Source organism: Triticum dicoccoides, chromosome 5A (genome assembly GCF_002162155.2).
Source record: "Triticum dicoccoides isolate Atlit2015 ecotype Zavitan chromosome 5A, WEW_v2.0, whole genome shotgun sequence".
Taxonomy (NCBI): domain Eukaryota; kingdom Viridiplantae; phylum Streptophyta; class Magnoliopsida; order Poales; family Poaceae; genus Triticum; species Triticum dicoccoides.
Window position 1 is genome coordinate 628,464,769 of NC_041388.1, and position 10,951 is coordinate 628,475,719.

General features: G+C 41.2%; 1 protein-coding gene across 1 annotated transcript; it reads left to right on the top strand.

Annotated features, from left to right (window-relative positions):
* Window positions 1-4,237: 4,237 nt before the first annotated feature.
* On the top strand, window positions 4,238-5,838 carry LOC119300215 (tryptophan synthase alpha chain-like). Its single transcript, XM_037577242.1, has 7 exons — window positions 4,238-4,483; window positions 4,582-4,903; window positions 4,992-5,068; window positions 5,160-5,237; window positions 5,337-5,414; window positions 5,540-5,599; window positions 5,704-5,838. Exons 1-7 carry the CDS (start codon window positions 4,238-4,240, stop codon window positions 5,836-5,838), a joined length of 996 nt encoding a protein of 331 aa, XP_037433139.1.
* The last annotated feature ends 5,113 nt before the right edge of the window (window positions 5,839-10,951 follow it).

Below are 10,951 nucleotides of genomic sequence, written 5' to 3' on the forward strand. Positions count from 1 at the left end.
TCGGCAATTTATTTAAGTGTTAGGTGAATTTGCATCCAATTGTACAATGTCAATCAGACAAGCAAGGATTACATCAAGAGACAAAGAGCTAACACCAATATTAAGCGCGTCCTAAGCGCATGCATGAGCAGCTCCATTTGCTCCTCTCTTGAACCATTGAAGCTTGAATCCCTGAAGATTTTGGAGATAGATTTTCATCTCCCTAAAAACCTTGCTTCGTGCATGTGTAGTAATTGGTTAGTGGCTTCGTGCGTCAACGCTATGGCTGATTCGTGCATCGTGTGTGTACTGGCTTCGTGGGGGTCTTGGGTGATCGGTTTATTCGTGGCCTGCATCTGCGTGGCCCAGTTATCAGCAAATGGCCTCTCGCTCTTGTAGCGACCTTTCCCAGCGTTGCATGGCTGCGATGATATCTAGCGATAGCAGATTAGCGGTAGATGCGTATGTATAAAATTTTCATTCGACACAATCAAGGTATGGCGGCCGCCATGCCTTGCCCACTGGGGACCTCCGCCAGTGCATGCCTCTAATCCAATAATCATGACTTAAGACCCCAATAGGTCCATGTTCTCTATTAGAACATGACGTCCCACCTATATTGTGCTTACCCTTCTTGCCACCCTCGACGACGGTGGCCCCAGTGCTCGCACACTCCACGACATTTTTGAATGTGGTCAATCCTAAGGTGTCTTTTTGGGCATAAGATGAGAAATCTACTTTCTTTTGGCCCATGCGAGATTTTTTTGATGCGTGCATGCATGGTTATTGATGGTTTCTTTCGTCTCTAATCTGGTTTTGCTGAGGTGTTCATTTTTAATCTCGATCCGCACCGATAAAAAAAGAAAGATGAATCATGCACCATTGATTAAGATTGCACCCTAACTAGCATTTTAAATGTTTTTATAGGGTAAAATAACATCATATTCAGATTCTACATATTTTTAATCAAATTTCATATATAACATGTTAAATTGGAGTTACTGTTTAAAAACTATGACTATTTTTTAAAAACATATGATATGGACTATGGGTTCAATATAAACCACATATCATGGTGTTTTCTGTAAAAAGCAAACAATTTTATGTCACTTAAATCGGACCGTAGGTTCATTTGAGCAAACTACAGGGGTTTTTTTCACAAAAAGCAAAACATTTTCCTTGGAGTCACTTAAACCTGTACCGTGGGTTGATTTTAAGAAATAATAGTGGGTTTTCTGCAAAAAAAGACACAACAGACGGGCAAAAACACTAATCCCTTTATTAGTAATGTATAGATTAGAGTTTATTTTTTACTAGCATTTGGATTTTATCTTGCAAATTCCTCCAACTTGATCAAGTGTCCCAAATCACTTCTTGTGATCATACCATGTGGTTAGAGTCCAAAAATATTTTTATTACAACATTAATTTGGCCAAGAGAAAAATAAACCCTTTGATTTTTCAAAAATGAGAAACCAAAATTTGAATTTTAAGTATTTATTTTACAAAACTAAAGATGTTGAAGAAACTTCAAATTGTTCATGATATTTATAAAATAATATTTGCTAATTTTGAAAAATCTATATTCTTCTTGAAGAAAATGTTCAATTTTTTGGAAATATTAATAATTTTCTAAAAATGCTCAAGAAAATAATAAATAATGCTCTGAATTTTTAAAAATACTAACGTTTTCTTATAATGTCCAAAAATGAAAAAAATCTCAAATTTTAAAATATTCATGAATTGCTACTTGGGCTGTGGAGAAACACAATACCACATTACACCCGTGTGTGATCTTCTTGTACTCATTTTGGGCCGTTGTTACCAGGGAATGTTCATGTGAACCAATCTGTGGTTGGATGGTTTGGAGGACAGTGGTATCCCCAGCCTATGAGGGTTCAAGTCATGTTGCTCGCATTTATGCTGGATTTATTTCAGGATTTTCGACAATGCGCGTTTAGTGGGAGGAGACGTTTCCGTCGACTACGAGACGTCTATGATGACTTCGTAGAATGTCAAGATGATACACCGACTTAGTTTTTCAGAGGTGCTTATAGGAGTAGGGTGCGCGTGTGTGTTCGTAGGGTGAGTGTATGAGCGTTTGCGTCTGCACTTTGTTCGAAATAAAAACCAAGGAATGTTTATATTTCTAAGAAAAGTACTATTTTTTTACTATTGCCATAGTTGCACCAGGGAAGGGCTTATCGTACGAATGACTAGAGCCTAATCACCGATCGGTCGCCTCCTGCTCCACCGCGTCAAAAGTCATCTCCTCTGCCGGAGTGAGGGGAAGACGAGGTCCGTCCAGAGCACGAGCGTCGGCCGAGAAGACCAGTCGTGATAGACTTCATCCTTTTAAGTTTCAAAAAACCCTTTCAAAGCCGCCGTCAAAGTAGTACATCCGTTGGTGATCTGCCATGTTCTCGATGATGCCATCGTGGTGTCAGGATCACTCCCATCTGTGCGATCCGACGGAGCAAGCCCACAGGTGACAGGTGGCGCATTGCAGTCGCGTTTGCGACATACTCCCTCTATTCCATAATACGAAGTGCATCCATTTTTGTCCAAGTCAAGCATATGCATTTTTATCAAGATTATAGAATAAAATATCAGCATCTACAATACAAAAAAAATGAAATATGAAAATACTTTTGATGAGGGATCTGATGATACAAATTTGGTATTCTGGACATTGATTGTTTTCTTCTAAAAACTTGGTCAAACATGAGCATGTTTGATATTTGAAATAACTAATACACTATGTTATGGGATAGAGGATGTATAATATTCCTTCTCATGAATGATGATATAATGCTTACTTGCCATTTTTTTCCTTCCCACCGAAGATGCTTTTGGCCCCACCCCCTATATAGATTTAAAATATAAATGACCGAACCTATACAAAGTTGTGATACTATTCCTTCTCCATGAAATGTTTTACAAACTTACGATTCATGTATTAAATAGAAATGCAAAAGTCCATTTTGGTCTCTCAAATTAAAAACTAGACAAGTTGCACACTGAACATCGAAAATTAGGCAAATTTAAGCCCTATCCCGACTCGAAGCGGTTTTGCTGACAACTTAGTGTGGTGTTAACCACATATGGAAGCCAAGTCATCTCCTCCGTCACTGTTTTCAACTTTTGAAAGTTCGGGATATAAATTATTTGAATTTTAAAGTTTGAAGGACCATGTCCATACAAGTTGATAAATTAAGCAGATTTGCAAAACATCAGTTTCCTGAATTTGTTTCTTCAATCCGTATACGTATATCATACGCCTAAGAGGGGGAGTCCGTGGTTGGCCGGGGCGTCACCGCCAAGGGCGAGTCAGGACTTCGCCAGAGACAAGGACACCGTGGCGTCACGTGTGACGAAGAGGCAGGAGGTTCGCAAATCGAGTGCGGGGTTCACTTGTGCCGGAGTTGGTGGTTATGTTTAGAGGGAAGATCGGGGCGGCGGTAGCACGGCAGAGGCTGCGGCGGGAGCAGGTGGTTGGGCCGGTGGTACAGTAGGACAGGTCGTGGTAGGGAGGAGGAAGAAGATGGCGTGCCGGAGGAGGAAAAAGATGGCTCCGTTGGATTACAATCTAACGGCTAAGAAAATCAAATGGAGCTAAAAAAAGCAATTGCACTGACAAATGTATGGCTCCTAAATTAAGTGACCAAAATGTAGTAAGGCTAGTCATAGTGGGAGTAACTTAGCAAGTAACATAGCGCATTCCGATAAATTTTTGCTTATATGGCAATGTAGTTAATGAGAAGTGGTAACATAATATGTTACTGTAACATAGCGTTTTTCAAGACAAGATGAGTCTACAAGCTAATTAACGAAGTCTTCTATGACACTATTACTATGTTACTTTGCACTATGAAGATAGTAATTTAGACTAGTGTCATATGCATGACACTAGTATAAATTACTCCTCACTATGACCAGCCTAATACGTACTCGGCTTCAGCCCGGCACGTTGCTGTGCCGCGTGCGGTGGCGGCGCACGGTGAAGATCGACTCAACCCTTACCCACCATTAGTCAGTAACTAATTATTACTGCTAGCTTCCTCTGTTTCTCCTCCCTGCGTAGAGCCGCCGCCGGCTGCTGCTTCTGCTATATAAACGAACGAACGCACGCACGCACGCCAGCACTTGAGTCATCTCGCGCGGAAAAGTTGAAGTGTTCTCTGCTGCTCGTGTATTTTAGCCCTGCAAACAGAGCGACCTTGGCTGAGTTTGCGTGCGTGCCGTCTGTCGCTGTTTGCATGGCCTTCACGCTCAAGGCGTCCCTCTCCGTGTCCTCCTCGGCTCTGCCGTTGAGGCACCCCATGCGGCGCGGCGCGGGCGCGGTGGCGGTGCGCGCGCCTGGGAGGCCCGTGGTCAGGCCGGTCGACGTGGTGGCGGCGGTGACCGCGCCCGCGCCTGCTAGGAGGTGCGCGTCAAGGTCCGCGACCAGCGACCGCGGCCTGTCGGTGGCAGAGGCCATGTCTCGCGTCAGGGCGAATGGCAAAGTAAGTGCGCCGAGTGTACTAAACCGAAGCTCAGTTCGCAGCATGCACGTAAAAGATCGATGCTAATCGACCAAGGCTTTACCGTTGCGCGCGCGCAGACGGCGTTCATCCCGTACATCACCGCCGGCGACCCCGACCTGGCGACCACGGCGGAGGCGCTCAGGCTCCTCGACAGCCTCGGCGCCGACGTCATCGAGCTCGGCTTGCCCTTCTCGGACCCCTCTGCCGACGGGCCAGTGATTCAGGCATCCGCTGCCCGTGCGTTGGCTGCTGGCGCGACCACGGACACCGTGATGTCGATGCTCAAGGAGGTGACGCCGGAGCTGTCCTGCCCCGTGGTCATCTTCTCTTACTTCAACCCCATTGTACGCCGTGGGGCAGGGAGTTTCGCTGCGGCTGCCAAAGAAGCCGGTGTCAAAGGTAATTAACATATTACATATTTTAACTGATGTTGACAATTAACACAACAGATTTGCTAATTCGCACTTGTTACATGCATGTACCCCAGGCATTATCATACCCGACCTTCCATACGAGGAGATGTATGCTTTCAGGAAAAAAGCCATCAAGAACAATCTAGAGCTGGTACGTGCATGCCCTCATTAAACATTAATGCAATGTTAACAGAACCCAGGATCCTTTAAACAAGTTATGGTTTTTCAATAAATGATTGTAGATCCTCCTTACAACGCCAGCTACACCATTAGAGAGGATGAAAGAAATCACAAAAGCTTCGGAAGGGTTTGTTTACCTTGTAAGTTGCACAACACACATGCGTACAATCCCAGTTTTGGCTTTGCGCTCAAGATCTCATGATTAACATTTTAATCCCATAATTAATAACATTATGCAGGTAAGTGTTGTTGGAGTTACAGGAGCTAGGGCGAACGTAAACCCATGTGTCAAGGATCTTCTTCAGGAGATTAGACAGGTTTGTAGAAAAGATTTTTAAAAACATCAATTTTTTTCTCCTAACCAGCAAAGAAATAGTGTCGATTTCCCACCCTGTTATGTTCAAAGTATCATCTGTCACATATATTTTGTAATTGTTGGCAGGTCACAGACAAGGCAGTGGCGGTTGGCTTTGGCATATCGACCCCGGAACATGTTAGCCAGGTAGATAACACATCGAAAGATTCACCAAAAAATTGTAATCTTGATTGAAAAATCTGAATAAGATTATTACATTGCTGACCTCGAACACTTATGAATGCATACAGATTGCCGAGTGGGGTTCAGATGGAGTGATCATTGGTAGTGCAATGGTGAAACAATTGGGTGAAGCAAACTCTCCAGGAGAAGGATTAGAGAGGCTAGAAGTATATGCCAAGAGTTTGAAGAATGCACTCCCATGATATGCAATTAAAATGGTTAGTTATTTAGGGTTGCAGGCCAGCATGGTGGTCAAAATTTAAATCGTAAAAGGGTAGAAGGTATTTGCAATTTTTGTATTGCAAAAAGAGACTAGTGTTTACTTTTATAGTTAGTGTTTGCATATGCTTCTGTTCCTTTGTTGTGTTAACTTGGGAGTGTATTGCAAAAAGTAGTTGTCTATTTTTTTACATGCTCTTGTGATTTTGAAAAAGTGTTGACGTGTATTTTCTAAAACGTTCATTTATTTTCAAAATAGTCTTTTAAAGAAACAAGAAACAAAAAAGAAAAGGGAAAAGACAAGAGAAGTAAAAAGGGAAAATAAAAAATAAATAGAAAAGAAAAAAAGAGGCTATTAAAGCTATGGCCAGTCTGGCAGCAGACGGGCAGGCAAGCCTCCAACCTTACCCACGAGCTCCCCGCACCGGTCATCACACCTTCTTGGTCTCGGAACCTCCTCATCGCACTGCCACCACCACACATCAAGCATGATCTCGCGATCACTTGTCCCAAGGGAACACTAAGTTTTCAAGTGTTGTTGTCGGCTCAGCGACCTCCACTGTCATCCTATTATCCATCTAGTCCATAAGCTCACTGCCGACCATGGACACCTCCAAGCAACTCGCCCGTGTCTTCGGTCACGAATGAGCCACCGTCCGACGTAGCTCTCAAACTATTCCTTGGGATGCCATAGAAAGAAATGGTTGGAGAGAGGGGAATGTGGAAGCTGATAAGTGGGCCGTAATGTAGTTTAATAGCCAAGTCAAAGGTGTGAGAACCCCCTACCATGTCATCATGATGTGAGGGCCCCCATATCAGATCAGCCGTCAAACATAGGTAAGTTCACGTACAATGCTACGTGCAGAAAATCTTGGGGCACTCAAAGGGCATCCCCTACTCTCGCCCCGTTTGTTCGCCCAGATAGTCCAAACGCACTCTGAACACAAAGCAGCCAACTACTGAGCTCCCCCAAACCTGTCTGAAATGTTCAATGGAAGGATGTGTTATCTTGAAACCCTGGCCCTAGATTGCTCTAGAAGTGTTGGATCTCTCATGAGAGGACCCTAGCTGACCTTACATAAATGGCGGATATAGGTTTACATGGTTCACGTCGGATAAAAGGTCATGTTGCACACGCGAAGTGAACCGGACCATGCCATGTGCCTATAGACTGACGTTGCCTTTCCTTCCAAGAAGGTATGGTTTATGCTCGGCCTTTGGGTTTGAGTGGATAACTCAGTTTGCTCAGGGATGACCATTTTTTGGTTGGCGGTACCTAGATGTCATATCCACGTCATGGATGGTCTTCAAACTAGTCTTTTGTGAAATTAACGTTATCTCTCTTCTGGTTAATTTTACTTGACCACTAGATCGAGGATGATAAGGTGATACTCTATTATTAATACCATACTTCGTTAAAACTTCTCTGAATTCACCATGTATAAAATATGAACGACCATCATTCATACGGTATCTAGGAACTCCAAACCTTGAAAAGATAGCACCTTTTAATATTCTAATAGAAGTACGATGATCATTACGTTTAGTTGGAATAACTTCTACCCACTTGGTGGCATAATCAATAGCAACCAAAATATGTGTTATAATATGAAGTTGGAAAAGGTCCCATGGAATCAAAACACTAGAAATTAAAAGTTTAGTAACAAAATAATAACCAAAATATGTGTTTCCAATAGGTCTTCATGAAACACATGTATTTGAGAAAAAAAAGATAACCATCCTGATAAAGAAGTGTGAATGGCTTTCACAGCATTTCTAATGTTTGGTCGATAAAAGACAAAGAGTAATGATTCTTTCTAGTAGTTTTATTTAATATTCTATGAACAATGCACACCCTATATCTTGACACAGTTCTTTGTGGAATAGGTTAATTGTGTTCATTAGGAATCATAGTTAAACCTCCCTTCTTAATGATACCGACTTTTAGAAGTTTTGATACCTCATTTCTTATCACACCCTTAATTTTATGATTTAAGCGAAGTTGATGATCAACAATAGTCTTAGCATCGGGTGTCATATGAATTATATGAGTGCATAATGTAGGGCTAATAACTTTGAGACCATCCAGAGTATAACAAACAGTAGCACGATGAGTTCTCAATACATATAGTAAACGTTTTTGTTCATGTCTTGTAAGGTTTGCATTTCTAATGGTACGTAGCAAATTCTCCAATGGAAGGATTAAATAGGCTCGAAGCATATGCCAGGACCAGGAGTCTAAAGGATATCCCATGACATGTAATTAAAATAGTTAATGATCTAGACTAGCGAGCCACCATGGTTGTCAAAATTTAAATGGGTAGAAGCGGAGAAGCTATTTGTATGTCTCGCAAAAAGATAGTGCCTATTTTATAGTCAGTGTTGCATTTTCTTTTATTCTTTTATTATTTTATTTTGGAATGTTTTATTTGTACTTTTTGTTTACGGGTTTTGATACAGATTAAAGGTGGAGATTTGAAGGCATCTTTTCAATCAAAAAGAAAAATGTCATCTTTTGTATTCAAATCAATCTATTCAATATGTTCAATCTCCAGGCTGATATTGCTATAGCCTTTTTAAGTAACTTTAAGATCCGTGCAAACTTTGAAGGGGGTGTACTGAAGCAAAACTCATTTTACAAACCCCCATATTCTGGGGAACCTGTAATAATTTAACCCAGAATTTTGAATTTTATTCACACGACCACACCTTTGAGCTAGTTACTAACACAAGCCCCAAATCCAATATATGAGGATATCGAATAGGTATGGCCCATAGGTCAAGCGACATTATTATGCACTATATCTAGGCCTCTTGCTTACTTGTTCTACAAAAAATATTTTCTCCTTGAGTGAAGGAAACGGTGAATCATCTTCTCTTTGACTGTTCCCTTGCTAAATTTATTTGGCAAGTAGTGATTTTACCCACAATTTTGAAAGGGTGTCGTGTGTTGTTAATGACATGTTTGGAGGAGCTTGCTTCCTTTCCTATAAGGAACAGAGTACTCGCAGCTCCGTCGAGTAGGAGTAGTCTGCTAGACTATTTGGAAAACGAGGAATAATCCTTGCTTTTGTCATCAATATCTCGATGATCCTGCTTCTGATGAGGAACTCAGTACTAATCCAATTTGCACTAATTGTCCAAATCTTGCTCATGGCGGGTGGCTGCCTACAAGTTCACTAGATAATAGAATGGTTGGCTGGAACAAACAAATGCTTATGAGAACTGTCGGTACGTAATTGGCTGGTTGCTTTAGTTCTTCGGGCATCCTTCAGAATCATTTTTTTGTGACTTTGGCAATTATGATGGAAAGTTGGCAACGACGAGGGGTTATGGCTAAATTGTGTGCAATATACAGGTCCTAATTGGAGCTACAAATGCCCATATCTTGACTGGGTCCCCAAATTGTGATAATGTGTCAAGGAAGAAAATGTTTTTTTAAAAGAAGGGGAAAAATGAAGCTAGTGTGGCATTTCTAGCTTGTGGACCACTAGAAAGTCAAGAAAGCGAACGACAACTAGTATGGCTGAAATTTGGGATTCTTATGATCAGTTCATGGATGTAACTCTTTGTAACGATGTATGCAGTTCATATGGTATACCCTCTTAGATAATTTAGTCAAGTTTGTTCTATGCCAACATTTCTTTCTAAATGTTTACACAACATATGATCATCTCCCTATGAAAATTTATAGCAAGGTAAAAGATCATGTTTGTAGCTCCTTCCTCGAGATACTCCTCGGAGTCACTGTGAGGCGACCTTTGGCCTTCATCTTGATCAACAGGAGTTCCATGTTGCCCCCTTTCAGTAGCTAAACCTACCTTCTGGGAACAGCTTGGAGGATGATTTGACAATTTCCCAATGCATGATGGGTTTAGTTTATCGGGCACACCACCGTGAATAATCCTATTCCTCTTTAAATTACAAATATAATATACATGTAAGACCCGAAGCATGTGTGCTTTCTACCACATGAATACATGATTACTACAAGCACATAAAACAATATTTTACAATCAATTTGTAAGGGCACATAAACAAGCACTCTGCAATTCCAATAAAGCAAATGATTGAGTGCCTTTGGTTGCACTTCTAGCGTAGCTTCCCCCGAAAAAAAAAACCAAACTAGTGTTAGTCAATGCTATTGCTTCTACCGTTTCGTACTTGATCACAAATCTAAAACCATTCACTACCTTTATTTTCAGATATCATGGCAATGTAGGGAATTGCTTCCACATTACATATTATTGTAGCGCATCCTTCAGGCTCCCAGAAAAGTCTTCTAGCCTCTTCAACCCTTCTCTCGGAGAAGCCACTTCACCCAGTTGTTTCACCATTGCACTACCAACGATCACCCCATCTGCGCCCCCACTCAACAATATGCACCCATTTACAAAATTCAATTATCTGTTGAACTTCACAAAAGAAGTATTGGTAATTTGTGGATAGTATTCTTCTCCGACAAATGGGTTTAATATTACATGTCTAACATGATCAGGTGTTGATATACCAAAGCCAACAACCACTGCTTTGTCAGTGGCCTGCAGACAATAGGGAAACCATCTGAGCATATATGCAGACATGCAGGAGTATATATAGGATGATAATTTTGACAAGATTGTTGACAAATGGGATGAATTTTATAATTATTTGTTCAAACCTGCTTAATCTCCTTAAGAAGATCTCTGACACGTGGTTTCACTGTTTCTCATGGACCTGTAACTCCATTGACACTTACATGATAGTGATATTAAAAAATTAAGATGAGAAAGCTAAACTTCCGGGAGAAAATTCACTAGGACGAATTTACGCCTCCATTTGGCACTTACAAGGTAAACAAACCCTTCTGAAGCATTAGTGATTTTCTTCACCCTATCTGCTGGTGTGGCTAGTGTTGTAAGTAGCACCTCAAAACATTAATTCAAATAGAAAATTGTTAATGGCTGGCACTACAAATCCTGCTTTGTTTTGTTTCAGATATTGTACAGTGCTGAAGAGGGAGAACACATACAAGCTCTAGGTTATTTTTTATGGCTTGATTTCTGAATGGACATGTCTCGGTATAAGGAAGATCAGACACTATACGACATAGTGGAA

What these genes read in the sequence shown, in the direction of transcription:
- LOC119300215 (XM_037577242.1), top strand. Translation starts at nt 4,238, where the DNA reads ATGGCCTTCACGCTCAAGGCGTCCCTCTCCGTGTCCTCCTCGGCTCTG. An exon ending in TTCTTCAGGAGATTAGACAG is followed by an intron (nt 5,415 to 5,539) that starts GTTTGTAGAAAA and finishes AATTGTTGGCAG; the next exon opens with GTCACAGACAAGGCAGTGGC. An exon ending in CCCCGGAACATGTTAGCCAG is followed by an intron (nt 5,600 to 5,703) that starts GTAGATAACACA and finishes GAATGCATACAG; the next exon opens with ATTGCCGAGTGGGGTTCAGA.